The 15,264-nt window shown below is 48.9% G+C and overlaps 1 protein-coding gene across 1 annotated transcript in view; it reads right to left on the bottom strand.

Moving 5' to 3' along the window:
- Positions 1–341: 341 nt before the first annotated feature.
- The window catches only part of LOC311240690 (sphingosine kinase 2-like), a gene marked incomplete at both ends in the record, with an annotated part of 48,818 nt that continues 33,895 nt past the window's right edge, over positions 342–15,264 (bottom strand). Inside the window, 2 exons of the mRNA XM_084329263.1 lie at positions 342–388; positions 2,811–2,960. Of these exons, the coding sequence (XP_084185389.1) occupies positions 342–388; positions 2,811–2,960 (197 nt within the window). The remainder of the gene's footprint in view (positions 389–2,810; positions 2,961–15,264) is intronic.

Below are 15,264 nucleotides of genomic sequence, written 5' to 3'. Positions count from 1 at the left end.
AGATCAGAGCCTGAAACAGATCAGAGGCTGAAACAGATCAGAGGCTGAAACAGAAACAGATCAGAGGCTGAAACAGATCAGAGGCTGAAACAGAAACAGATCAGAGGCTGAAACTGAAACAGATCAGAGCCTGAAACAGATCAGAGGCTGAAACTGAAACAGATCAGAGGCTGAAACAGAACAGATCAGAGGCTGAAACAGAAACAGATCAGAGGCTGAAACTGAAACAGATCAGAGGCTGAAACAGAAAACAGATCAGAGCCTGAAACAGATCAGAGGCTGAAACAGAAACAGATCAGAGGCTGAAACAGAAACAGATCAGAGGCTGAAACAGAAACAGATCAGAGCCTGAAACAGATCAGAGGCTGAAACAGAGACAGATCAGAGCCTGAAACAGAACACAGATCAGAGGCTGAAACAGAAACAGATCAGAGCCTGAAACAGATCAGAGGCTGAAACAGATCAGAGGCTGAACAGAAACAGATCAGAGGCTGAAACAGATCAGAGGCTGAAACAGAAACAGATCAGAGGCTGAAACTGAACAGATCAGAGACTGAAACTGAAACAGATCAGAGGCTGAAACAGAAACAGATCAGAGCCTGAAACAGAAACAGATCAGAGGCTGAAACAGAAACAGATCAGAGCCTGAAACAGAAACAGATCAGAGGCTGAAACAGAAACAGATCAGAGGCTGAAACAGAAACAGATCAGAGCTGAAACTGAAACAGATCAGAGGCTGAAAACAGAAACAGATCAGAGGCTGAAACAGAAACAGATCAGAGGCTGAAACTGAAACAGATCAGAGGCTGAAACTGAAACAGACCAGAGGCTGAAACAGAAACAGATACAAATGATGACCCCTTAACCCGTTCACTGCCGTACTACCTAACGGTTAACCCTTTCACTGCGACAATACACAGAAGGTTAATCCTTTCACTGCCACACGACAGCAGGTTAACCCTTTCACTACCAACACGACAGAAGGTTAACCCTTTACTGTCATCACTACCGACAGTGGCAGTGAAAGGGTTAATAATGGTTTCATACAGGCTAAAACACTGAGAAGCACACGCTTCACGTACACCTTTGCTGCAGTCTCTCTCTCTCGCCACCGGGAGCACGAGGGCTGCAGCTGTGTCTTGTCCTCGGTCAGGAATGAAGGTGATGCAGATATACACTCTACCCACAACCCACACATCTTCATTTAACCCTTTCACTACCACACCACATGAGGTTAATCCTAAGGTTAACCAACCGGGTAAAGGGTAACCTTCTGTAGTGTGGTAGTGAAAGGGTTAACCATCTGTAGTGTGGTAGTGAAAGGGTTAACCTTCTGTAGTGTGGTAGTGAACGGGTTAACCTTCTGTAGTGTGGTTGTGAAAGGGTTAACCTTTGTCGTGTGGCAGTGAAAGGGTTAACCTTCTGTATTGTCGCCGTGAAAGGGTTAACCCTTTGGTGGTGTGGTAGTGAAAGGGTTAACCCTCAAGCCCCTGGTGAGTGACTCCCTGGACCCCTGCAGTTTGCTTACCAGGCAAACATTGGTGTGGGAAGCAGGGGTTCTCAACTTTTTATACCACAACCCCACTTTATTTTGGATTTTTTTATGGCGACCCCACACTTAATGTATTGCGTCCATTTCAATGTGGAAATAAGGAATATCAAAATAGAAGCACACGTTGTTGAACTTGATCATGCATATGTATTAGAAAATGAAATTACAGCACAATGTTATCAATGAAATAAATGAATATTATCAACAAAAGCAACGGAATTGTTTCTGTATACACATTTGTAAAACAAGGCATATTTAGCCAAAATATGTTTCCAGAACATAAAAAAAATTAAATGCGTTCACATGCACTTTTCAGGGGGTGGTTAACCTTTCACCACCACAGTACAGTGTGGTAGTGAAAGGGTTATTATTAACCTTCTATAGTGTGGTAGTGAAAGGGTTACCTATCAGTGGGAAAACTGTTACAAAAGAATAAGTGAACGAGACGAGGACAGAGTACATTTTGTGTAACTTCCACTGGGATCAGGTCGGGACAAGAGATGTTTTTCATTGAATCACAGAATTGACCTGTCTCAAACCTGCCCTTTTCTTGATCCTCCAATCACAACTGTCGCTTACCTCGGACAAACCAAGTTTGTCCGAGGTAAGCGACAGTTGTGATTGGAGATCAAGAAAGGGGCAGGGTTTGAGACAGGTCCATTGGTATGGAATACAGATCTGCTGTATAGGGAGGTGTAGTCTGCCGTCACGTTGCACCCGCCCGCGAGGTCCACCCGTATAGGGATTTATCATTGTGAAAATGGATTATCGGCTATTGTAACAATCTGCCTCATGAACATTGGAAAGCTTTCCATTTTGCACAAAATATGTTCCCTTCTATCACTAGCATTATTGTTTAAGCATTTTTGGTTGAAATAATTTTTACGATTAATTGCGAATATTTTCATGTTGAGCTATAGATTGTGGATGAATACTCACAGAAAGGTACACCATGCAAATGTTCAGCTTTATTTGTTTTAAACGAGACGATTTAGAGATGGGCAATGGGGAAATACATTGCGATTTCAAGCGAGGTGGACCGGCCGGAAACAGCAATGACGTAACCACTACACCTCCCTATAGCTAATATGTGTGTGTGTGTGTGTGTGTGTGTGTGTGTGTGTGTGTGTGTGTGTGTGTGTGTGTGTGTGTGACTGTGTGTGTGTGTGTGTGTGTGTGTGTGTGTGTGTGTGTGTGTGTGTGTGTGTGTGTGTGTGTGTGTGTGAGAGAGTGTTTGTATATAAACACGTTCACTGACCAGTGATGACCAAGGTGAACAGCACGGCGGCCTCAGTGAGCATGACCTGGACGTGACTCGTGAACAGCTGCAGAGCCTGGCCACGCCCACTCTGAGGGTTCACCAACACCATGACCCTGCAAGGCCGACACACCTCCGCATACACCACACCTGAGAGAGAGAGACATAGAGAGAGAGAGAGAGAGAGAGAGAGAGAGAGAGAGGGGGGAGAGAGAGAGGGATAAAGAGAGAGGGGGAAAATGAGAGGGAGAGAAAGAGAGGGAGAGAGAGAGAAACATAGAGAGAGAGAGAGAGAGAGAGAGAGAGAGAGAGAGAGAGAGAGAGAGAGAGAGAGAGAGAGAGAGAGAGAGAGAGAGAGGAGGGGAGAGAGAGGGATAGAGAGAGAGGGAGAGAGAGAGAGAGACAGAGACAGAGAGAGGAAAAATGAGAGGGAGAGAGGAGAGAGAAAGAGAGGGGGGAGATAGAGGGAGAAAGATAGAAGGAGAGAAAAAGAGAGAGAGAGAGAGGAGAGAGAGAGAGAGAGAGAGAGAGAGAGAGAGAGAGAGAGAGAGAGAGAGAGAGAGAGAGAGAGAGAGAGAGAGAGAGAGAGAGAGAGAAAGAGAGAGAGAGAGAGAGAGAGAGGAGAGAGAGAGAGAGAGAGAGAGAGAGAGAGAGAGAGAGAGGGAAGAGAGAGAGAGAGGAGAAGAGAGAGAGAGAGAGAGAGAGAGAGAGAGAGAGAGAGAGAGAAGAGAGAGAGAGAGAGAGAGAGAAAGAGAGGGGGGGAGATAGAGGGAGAGAGAGATAGGGAGATATAGAGGGAGATAAGGGTGGGAGAGAGAGAGAGAAATTAGAGGGAGAGAAAGAGAGGGAGAGAGAAAGAGAAAGAGAGGGAGAGAGAAAGAGAGGGGGGAGATAGAGAAAGAGAGATAGAGAGATATAGAGAGGGAGATAGGGATAGAGAGAGAGAGAGAGAGAGAGGGTTGGAGTAGAGAAATGGAATATGAGAGAAGCCGAGGAAAGGTGTTTGTCAGTCACTTTCTCTCGACAGTCCTGCGAAACATCAAGTACAGGTGTAAATGGACTGTATTTATATAGGGCTTTTATCCAACGCACTTTACAATTTGTTCCTCACATTTGCCCATTCACTCACACGCCGATGGCGGAGGCAACCATGCAAGGTGCCAAAACCTGCTCATCGGGAGCAGTTAGGGGTGAAGTGTCTTGCTCAAGGAGCGGGAATCGAACCGGGAACCTCCGGATTACCAGACGACTGCTCTCCCTCCTGAGCCACTGTCACCCCTGGTGTACTCCTGTCTGTTTCCCTCTGACATTCTTTCACACACTGTAACAACATGATCCGATGTCTCAGAGAGATGTGTCTGTTCTTCTTCATGTCTTACATACCTTCTTGTCATTTTATTTTGTTTGTTTGGTGTGTGTTTTAATTGACCTCATCATGTCTAACCATCATTCTGATCACAGAGTTCTGGACCTCATCATCATGTCTAACCATCATTCTGATCACATGACCTCATCATGTCTAACCATCATTCTGATCACATGACCTCATCATGTCTAACCATCATTCTGATCACATGACCTCATCATGTCTAACCATCATTCTGATCACATGACCTCATCATGTCTAACCATCATTCTGATCACATGACCTCATCATGTCTAACCATCACATGACCTCATAATAATTTGTTCTTAATTGACCTGCCTGGTTAAATAAAGGTTAAATAAATCCAATAAGAATAAAGGATGAGCCTCAGCCCCCAGGGAAGGCACTGTTATAGAAAGACAGCGTTAAACAGTGATGCTGGAGGCTGTGACACCGTTCAGACAGATGGCGCTTGACGTTAATGTGAAGCACTTCTGTTCCTGCACAGAGATGTGAGGCGTGTTAATAAGACTCACCCTCACCTCGCTGTCTAACGCTACGCCGTTAAGAGGCTACCCTCCATCCCTGCTCTCACTCCTCCTCCTCCTCCTGCTCTGACACCTCCTCCTCCTCCTCAGACCTCCTCCTCCCCCTCAGACCTCCTCCTCCTCCTCAGACCTCCTCCTCCTCAGACCTCCTCCTCCTCAGACCTCCTCCTCCTCAGACCTCCTCCTCCTCCTCAGACCTCCTCCTCCTCCTCAGACCTCCTCCTCCCCCTCAGACCTCCTCCCCCTCAGACCTCCTCCCCCTCAGACCTCCTCCCCCTCAGACCTCCTCCTCCCCCCCAGACCTCCTCCGCCTGCTCTCAGGACTAATTGGAGTACAGTATGCCACGCTTGCCTGCTCCCTACCTACAGGACAACGTGCTGGTCCTGCTGTTTCCTGTGAGGTCCCTGCCACGTTGCAGGCTGCTGTCTGAATGCCAGTGTCTCTTCCCTCTCCCTGGAAACCCGACGACTACCGTGACTTGGCACAGCCGCCGCCGCCGCCGTCTCTCTCTCTCCTACCCCCCCCCCGTTTGGCCTGTGACCTGCACCGACGTAGATACCAGAATACAGTGAGGCGTGAAAGCATCAGGAGGAGACAGGAGAGAGTATGGAAACAAACGGTGTTCTCCTCTATTCACACGCACAGGGTCGCTATTGTTTTATATTTGTATCGGAGTACAATGTGGCTTTATGGACACAAAAGGCTCTGTCTACAATTCCAGAATATCAGGCACAATAGTGGAAGCTGGCTTTTGTCAATAAAAGAGCTTTAGGGTCTGGTTTTTCTCTCAAGGCTGGTGGAACAGACTCAATGGAATCTCCTAAATGAATTGAGCTGAGTAACACGTCCTCAATAAAACCACGGAAGCCCTGGCAGAGGTCGAAGCCGTGGGCTAAAGTCGTGCCACCTTGAACACAGGGACAGAGCGCCATCCTCCCGGCAGCTTGTGAGTTGACAGTGGAATTCAGCAACGCCTATAAAACCCAGCGGTGTGTGAAATATAGTTGAAGCGACTGGATGTGTTTACATGGCCTGCTGGACTCCGCTGTATTTCCTGTTGCCCAACCCCTCCAGACTCAGGTTGCAGCACTTCAAGACGGACTATGAAGACAAATTTCCATGCAAGGTCATTCACTTGGTTCGTCCCTAAAGGCAGGGTACCCTCTGGCTACGTTCACACTGCTGGCAAAATGTTTCACAAACATCACACATCACATCAAATCTGTCAAATCTTTGAACTGCTGCGGTCAGGCAAGCGCTACCGGAGTCTCATGGCCACTACAGAGAGACTCAGAAGGAGCTTCTATCCCCAGGCCATCAGGCTGCTCAACGACAACAACAATGACACTATGTAACAGCCCATCATCTACACTCACAGCACACACATCCACATGTACACACTCACCGTAGCACCCACTTTACCCAATTTAGACACTTGAACACACTTTATATTTATTGGTAGAGATTTGCACTCAAATTCATACCTCATTGCACCTCATCCCATTTCTGCATTGTACCTCACTGTTACACTTTTTTTTATTTTGTATCGTATATTGTATATATGTATATTGACTGAACACTTTTTGTTTACGTACTTGACTTTTTCTATTTGATACTTTTTATCTATTTTTATCTAGCACACTCCCAGGAGCTCATAACAGAAAAAAGCATTTCATAGAAAAGTATTCTGTATTTTTTATGACAACTAATAAAGAAATTTATCTGATCTTTCCAATTCTGATTTTGGCCACTTTCACATGTGATTTCAGATACAGGTCAGTTTTTTTGCAATATGACCTCAGTCTGAGTCTGTCGTGTCGATGGCTGAAGAGCAAAACCGAAAGGTTATCCTATAACCTAGTTATATGAATACTGGCTGAGCATCTCGCTCTTCGCCATTATGTAACTCTTATCTCCTAGCACCTACTGTGCTCATGAACAAGCAATTTGCACTCATGCACGTGACCAGGCCACGCCCCCGCGTCCTGCTATAAGACGCCGGACATGGTCACACTCTACCTTCCTCGGGAAAAAAAGTTTCCAACATTGAAAACCCAACCAAGGGACCTCAGGGCGCTAAGAGCGAGACGCTCTGCCAGTATTCATATAACTAGGTTATAGGATAACCTTTCGTTATATATCATACTGGTCATCGCGTCTCGCTCTTGCCATTATGAGATATGGGACAGAGCGGACGCGTGACCCGACAAGTGTACCCCCTGAGGGCCCGTAAGCCCCACTACCAGGGAGGAGGGGAGTCCCGTCCACCCGCCCGTCCTAACTAAGGGGGGGTGGCAATCAACTCCACCAAAGTGCGAAAAAAGGGGGAACCAGAGACCCCTGAAAAACGCACAGCACAGGCGAGACCACATGTGACACATCACCCCGTGGCACACACCTACACACCCCTGCTAGCCCACCAAAGGCGGGACGCAGGAGAGGTCCCAGACCTCAGAACCGCCTGGGAGACAGAACCCCCAGTCATGTCCACGAGGTCAAACTTAACGAAGGGACCCGGGGAGGACCAGGAGGCCGCAGCACAGATGTCCTCAACCAAGGCCCCCCCTAACAGGGCAGCAGCCCGAGGGGGGACCTGTCCAGCCAACGTGCAGCAAAAGGCAACGCCCCCGCACAACCAATGTGACAGGTGCTGCTTGGACAGTGCCTCACCCGCGCAAGGGCCACCGTAACAAACAAACAGTTGAACGGAAGCCCTGAGAGCCAGAGTCCTGAGGTAAACCCTTAGTGCATGGACAGGACACGACAGGTGAAGGCCCACCTCCAACTCACTAGCGTGAGGAGGCGGACGAATGCCTGAACCACAATATCCCTGGAGCGAAAGAGCTCCGGATATTCTTTGGCACGAAGACTGGATTAGGCCTCAGAGTCGCACCGCTATCGGCCGAATAGACTGGCACGTAGGCCGCACCGAGAGAGCACACAGCTCACCCACACGTTTAGCGGAGGTGATGGCCAAAAAGAACGAGGTCTTCAAGATAGCATATCCAATGGCGCCTGCTCAAGAGGCTCAAACGGGGCCTCCGACAACCGGCCCAGGACCAGTTGGAGCACCCACTCGGAGACAGAGAACGTTCCACAGGCTTGAGACGCAGAGCGCCAAGCAGGAATGTTCCACGAGAGGGTGGCTGAACAATGTTCCGCCCCCACACTCGACCATACGCCACTCCCCAGTGTAAGCCGTGGTAGAGGACGGAGCGTGCACGTACCGGATAGCGTTAACCACAGAATAGTCAAGACGCATCCCCACCAGATTCACACTGTCAGCAGCCAAGCCTAGAGGCTGCCCCAGAACAGGAGGCAGAACAGAGTTCCGTGTGCCTGAGAGAGGGCCCGCGGTGACCACGGAACAGGCCACAGCGGGGCCACCAAGAGCTGAATCAGGGCCGGGGACCACACAGCTGAGCCCCGGCCCGGCGCTCCCGACCAAGTCCCGCGCTCCTCAACATACCCGCCCCAACAACTGACCTAACAGATGTATGGTGTTACGGACGGTGTCCTTATGTATGTATATAGAGGGAGTAATGTAAATGTAAATGTAAATGTAATGTATCTTATGTTGTATATATAGGCATGTTTTGTTTGTTGTTGTCTTGTCTCCCTCTTGTGTCTACATATCCCACTCTCAGGTTCCCAGTTGCAGTAGCAGCTGGTCAATCAGCAACTCACCCCGGTGCAGCGGCAGCTGAGACTCATTCTGCAATCAACATCCACTCTCCCTTCATATACCCTTTTTGTTTCAGTGTTAGTTAGCTCCCTGGTTCGTTTGGTCTGTGTGTTGGTGGTAACTATGTCTCTGTGCTTTTGTAGGTAGAGCTCTCTACGTTTGTGTGGTAATAGAGCTGGTGAAGGCTCTGGCACTTTGTGCTGTTAGTTAGTTAGGAGACATATTTTGTGTTCAGCCTTATTGTAGAACTGTGGCTTTTGGAGCATTATTGTATTTGTAGAGCTGTGTGCTTTTGAGTAAGAACTATTTGGTGAATAGTTCTTTATTGGAATCCTTGTGTCTTTTGGTGTTTGTAGTACATTTCTGTTTAACCTTAATCCTTTGTATATTTGTTTGTCACCCAGCCTATGGTGATTGTTTTCTTGTTATTAATCTTTTGTTTCGCACACAGGGACATTGAGGGCAGGAAGATACCCTGGGTCTACATTCTGCATCACGTAGGAGAACTACTGTTAAAGACACCAGCTTTAGAGTGAGCACCACCACCTGTACTTTGGGGCGTCCGCGCCTGTAAAGGGGGGGGGTGGGTTTTTGTTTCCTTTTAATATTTGATTTGGTGCTCACTGGTAGGTCCTCTTTGCTCTCTGTGTTGCTGATCCTCATTTGTGAAATAAATATTATTATTTATTTCAATCTGTCTCTGGCGTTTTGTGTCACTGCACCCTCACCTACCCTGTCTGTGGCCTTGTGTTGCGTCTCCCCACGGGGGTACGTAACATATGGGGGGAAAAAAATCCCAGGTGGCCACGGCATCGGTCCCAGACCTGCCTGACTATGTCCGGACGTAATCCCCACTCGTCAGGGTGAGGACCGCCCGCGACATCACACCTGTACCCACATTCACCCTGCCGGGGATGTGGAGAGCCCTCAGGCTGCGCAGATGGAGAACGCCCATAGCCAGCCGCCCGGTGCAGACGGGGGGAGCGTACTCCTCCCTGTCTGTCGATATACGACGTATTGTCCGTCCTGATCAAACACCGTTTGAGGACCAGAAGGACCGCCTTCAATACCAACACATTGAACGTAGCGCAGACCGGGCAGCATGGCTTGCCAGCTGCCCCCTACTGCGTTGGCCCGACGCGTCTCCAGCGAGGGAGGCGTCGGTGAAAACGTGACGTGTGAGAGCCTACTGCCCATGGGGACCCCCCTGTACTGACACGGGAACCTTAGCCGCTTCCACTTGCCTCTCACCGGGTCTATTTCCATACTGGAAAAAAAACCACCTCCGTAACCTCCTCCCGGGGTGAAGAGGAGGCCAAGAGGGACCACGGAATGAGCAGATGCCATCATACAGAGCAGGCGTATCACGGACAGCGCCGTAACCGTCCTAGGATGGAACCTCTCGAGCGTGTCAATAACAGGCTCTGAGAGGGATGCCCATAGCACTCCACCCGTTGACTGGGAAGAGGAGTACTCCACTTCCAGTCTACAGCAAACCCCAGGCTGGTAGGAATTCCACCACCTGCCTGGTATGAGACCTGACGATCCACCTTGACCGCCAAGGACCAGAACGTCGTCAGGGCAGAATACACTTCGTAACCCCTGACGACGCAGAGGCCCCAGTGCGGCCTCCACGCACTTGGTGAAGATGCGGGGAGCCAGAGAAAAGCCGAACGGCAGCCTCTGGTACTCATACGCTAAACCCTGCAAAGGAAGCGTAGGTAAGACCTAGGATGGAAGATCGGGGATGCGAATATGCATCCTACAGGTCTATGGAGGAGAACCAGGCCCCCACCTGACAGTGTTCAACAAGTAGGAGACGATCCAAAAAATGCTGAACAAAAAATGCGGGCACCAGAGACAACCGGGAGGAAAACGCCACAACGATGGCTTGCTTCGTCCACATAGATTGGATCTCGTTGACCAGAGCTGTCACTGCTGGTGACCCTGACAATAGGGTCTGTACCAAACCTGAAAACGGGTGGGGTTGTGTAAATACAAGTCCCTGCCTCAGCGTTCTCTCCATCCACTTCGACATATGGCACTGCTGAAGCCATATGTGATGATGCTCCCAGAGCGCACCCGCCGCCATTCGGCGCTGGTCCGCAAGGAACTGTAGATAGGCAGCCCGGTCCCTCCCGCCGTGCGTAGCCAACTCTGAACCCGCCAACCGTGCGGGCAGGGCGTTCCGTGGAATCGGGATAACGGTCCCTGATACAACCCACGAGGCAATCGCACCCAAGGGGGGACCCCAACAGAAAGGGCCGGTTTGATACGGGGGAAGCTGACATCATACCAGGTGACAAAAGCTTCCCCACTGAACACCCCTCCAGAACATGCTGAGGAGTTGTTCTGCAGCTGGACATGCAAGGTGTGAGGCCCCCATGGGTTCCTACACACCGTAGCCCTGCAGTGATATTACTACCACCCAAATCACGCGCGCCTGCGAGACCACTGCCAATCTTTCAGGAGTGGGAGGCACCAACGTGATACCCGGCCTGGCGAAGGCGAGGTCGGGGAAGCCCGCACTGTTTGCCTCAAAAAAGGTCTCGAGCCCCCCTGCTGACAACACTTGTAGTTGACAGACGTAACACCAGGCTCAACCAAACACAGCTTATGGTGTGGGAGCCGCTTGACAGCACAACATTCTCACGGACAGACCCAGGCTCAGCCATCAACTGGGTGTCAGCCCCTGTCCCCATGAGAAGCGAAACGTGGGGCCGCATGCGCTTCAACGAAGGCTCGCGGCCCGCAGCCAAAGGAAACAAATCAGAGCCCCCTTTCCGCCGGTGTTGGGGGAGGGAGTGATCGTAAAGCGGGCTGTGCTCAGGCCGTGCTCATCCAATATGGCCGATCCCTCGGCCACCAAGGCTGTCGGCCTTGTGGACACCTGTTGACTCAACGCCCAGGGTACCTCTGGCGGGGGAAACATGGCCGCCTGTCGAGGGCCTCACCATAGTCGCTGACGAGGCCGTGCTCTCACCTCTGGCTGCGCGGCGTGAGGCGGTGTGGGGCCTAGGACAAATACCGCCCGCGCTCCAGCGGAAGACCAAGATCCTCTGCGGAGAGGGGAGCCCTGAGGGGGGAAAAATTCTTTTTAACTTCTCACCCCCTCAAAGGAAGACTAATCCAACCAAGATGTCTGTAAACAAGCGTTGACAGCATCCTAGCCCTCCCTGCGGTTATAGCTTGCGGCTAGGTCAAAGCTAATAACGTCAACAACCTCGCGCGATGTTTCGACGTCGGCTGGCCCTCATGGCCCCGCCACCAGACACCATTTTTGACAGAAAAAACAGCAAGTCGAACAAAGTCACTAATCGCTGCCAATTCTATACCGTGGCGGTACAGGCTTAACAGCCCACCAGCCACTCGCCGGGCCGACCCACCTCATGGCGTCGGCCGGGCGGGGCACTGTTTCAACATGCCAGAGGCAAAGGACTGATGCCACCTGCTTCATAAACACGGAGCACCAGTGGTGGTTGCAACCAGCAACCTCCACTGTGGTGTGCACCATGAAGGGATTAATGAATAAATGAACCAATACACTGTAGAATGGGCTAGCCCATACACACAACGTTAAGGGGATGCGGACCAGAGAAACCAGTCCCGCATACCATTGATAATATTCACAAAAAGCACACCAGTCCTAGACCTCCGCCCATTCACCCATGAAACAGGTAAACAAGCCCCGCAATACTCCCAACAGTAAACACCGATTGACCGTCAGCATGAATGGTTAAGAGGAGGGAAGACCTTTCAGAAAGACATCCCTCAGCGGGGACAGAACACAGTAACCCAGCATATAGCATTAGTATTAGCAGCACGCTCCAGGATAGCCTGGAAAACATCCAACTCAGAGGGACGTTTACCCAGACATCCTGCCCCTTGCCCCGATACACAACTCGGTTGTCTAACAGAACAACAAGCAGTATTACTAACACCAGCGTTAATGCCTGATGGCACAGATCCTACCTGGGTGCGAGTTAGCTCGATAGCTACACATCGCACGTCGTCCCTCGAACTACTGCCAAAGACGAGGAAACACCAGGACAGACTCAACGCGAAGATGCATCGAGATGCATCCAGCTGCAGAGCCGGAGAACCCATACGAGCGCCGTTGGAACATGCCGAAGATTCCAGGGGCTGGCAAATCTCCGGCATTGTTCAATTTCTCTTTACACTTCATAACGCTAGTTACACAGGGTGCGTTGCAACCGCCATGATGGAAAACGAAAAAGAGGAAGGGCGAGTGGTGACCACGCCCGGTGTCTTATAGTAAGCCACTGGGGCGGGGCCTGGTTAGGTGCATGGGTGTTTTGTTTTCGTTCATGGAGTACAGTAGGTACAGGAGATGAGGTATATCTCGATATGGCATAAGAGCGGGACGCGATGCCAGTACGAGTATATAACTGCGCCTTGAGAGGGAGGTTTGACCTGAGTGGGAGGTTCGAAGGGTCAAAGTGGGTTTTTCTTTTTTCTGTTGTGAAGCACTTTGAGCTGCAGTTTCTGTATGAAAGGTGCTATACAAATAAAGTTTATTATTATTATTATGACTTGCTCTGAACCGTCTCCCTGAGGGAAGAACTTCGTATTCAGGATACAGAATATGAGAAGGGTCCTGCCTGGCTGACCACTACATTCTCAAAGATTGATTGGAGTGACTGATACTTAGGCTTTTCCGGTCACCTTCATCGCTGCTTTCACTTGCCATTATCCACTATAAGGTGCATAAAGGTTACACCTGACACCATTCACAAACAGACTCTCTTTGACTAGTGTACTAGCTTAATATTACAAACAAGATCACACCTTTTAGAGTGGGCTTCCCACTCTCCAGGATATTTACACCAGGCGTTGCAGGGCCTTGGCTAAGAGAATAGTCAAAGACTCTAGCCACCCAAACAACTGCCTCTTTGCACTGCTGCAGTCAGGCAAGCGCTACCGGAGTCCCATGGCCGGTACAGAGAGACTCAAGAGGAGCTTCTATCCCCAGGCCATCAGGATGCTCGATGACTCTACGCAACACTAACCCATCCATTCTATATTCACTGCACACAACAACCACATGCACACAATCACTTAGACACTTTAAACACTTTTTAACACTACGCCACATTTAATCTATTTACTACTAAAGGATTTGCACTACATTCCTACCTCATTTTAGCATTTTGGTTGCATTTTGTACTTTAGTTGTATATTGTTGGGTCTTTGTTCTTTTGTCTTTTTACTGTATGAAGCACAATCCCAGGGGGCTCATACAGAATCAAGCATTTCACTGTAATGTACATGTTCCTTATATGTGACAAATAAAACCAAACGCGATTGGCAATAGACCTGTCTCAAACCCTGCCCCTTTTCTTGATCCTCCAATCACAGCTGTCGCTTACCTCGGACAAACTTGGTTTGTCCGAGGTAAGCGACAGTTGTGATTGGAGGATCAAGAAAAGAGGGCAGGGTTTGAGACAGGTCCATTATCAGTCTGACGTCTGACGATGTCGACCCAAATCTACCTTTTTTACATTTTCGTTTTCTTTCGTTTTTACATTTAGCTTTTCACAGGAAACAACTCCCTTTACATATTTTATAAATTAACTTTCTGTAAGATAATTTTCTTATCCAACCCAGCTCACCGTGCTAAAAGGCCTCCATGATAATAGCAACTAGTGTTGTCACGATACCAAAATCTTCACATCAATACCGATATTATGTGTTATCTCTTCACTCCACACTATGTTAGTGCTTGTGCCAGCACATAAGAGAAGATTATATATATATATAACTAGATGTTATATATACATGTGTGTGTGTGTGTGTGTGTGTGTGTGTGTGTGTGTGTGTGTGTGTGTGTGTGTGTGTGTGTGTGTGTGTGTGTGTGTGTGCATGGATAGTGACAGAGGTAGACATAGAGATCGAGAGTGAGAGTGAGAGAGAGTGAAAATGAAAGAGAGAGAAAAGGGGAGGGAACAAAAGAGAGAGAGGGGGGGAGAGAGAGAGTGAAAATGAAAGAGAGAAAATGAGAGAAAATGAAAGAGAGAGAGAGGGGGTAAAAGAGAGAATGAAAGAGAGTGAAATGAAAGAGAGAAAATGAGATAATGAAGGAGAGAGGGGGAGAGAGAGAACGTTTGAAATCTGTCCGTTTGGAGATGTGAGCCTACACTGTAAAAAAGAAAACTGTAAAAAAAACGGTAAATGTCTGGCAGCAACGGTTGCCAAATACTTACTGTCAAATTACAGTAAAATCAAATACATTTACAGATTACAACCTTTATTAATGGTTAATATTTTGATAAAAGGTAATTTACTGTATTTTTATGGCATTTACACTTAAAGTAGAGAAATAAAAGTAATCTGTAAAATAATACAGTGAATTTCCTGTTTTTTTTTTTTTTTTTATCCACTTTTTCTCCTCCTGTTTTTCTGTATTTTCCTCCCATCCCAATTTAGTCGTTATGCCAATTCCCCCCTCCCCTTCCTGGTCGTTGCACCCATGTGTCACATGCTTCCTCCGATACATAGGAGACAGCCAGCAACCTCTTTTCACCTGACAGCGCTGACTCTCATTGGTGAAGTGTACACCATTTCCCTCCCTCGCTGTGCAGGTGCCCTGACCGACCTGTAGGAGTCTCTGTTTACAACGACCAGATTACCACCCACCGGCTTCCCTCCCGCTGACACTGCCAATTGTGTCAGTATGACGGCCGGTTAAGCCGGAGGCAGCGCTGACAGCCGGATTCGATACCAGTGTCTCTGCGGTGGTAGACAGACGCTTAGGGCTAGATCCACAAAGAATGGATTGCACGGAGCAAGTTGCACCCTTACTTACAATTCATTATGAATTGAAAATGGGGGAC

This window comes from Notolepis coatsorum (genome assembly GCF_963971535.1).
Source record: "Notolepis coatsorum genome assembly, chromosome: 14".
Taxonomy (NCBI): Eukaryota; Metazoa; Chordata; class Actinopteri; order Aulopiformes; family Paralepididae; genus Notolepis; species Notolepis coatsorum.
The sequence above is the reverse complement of the archived record's forward strand: the minus strand, read 5'-3'. Positions and strand labels throughout refer to the sequence as shown.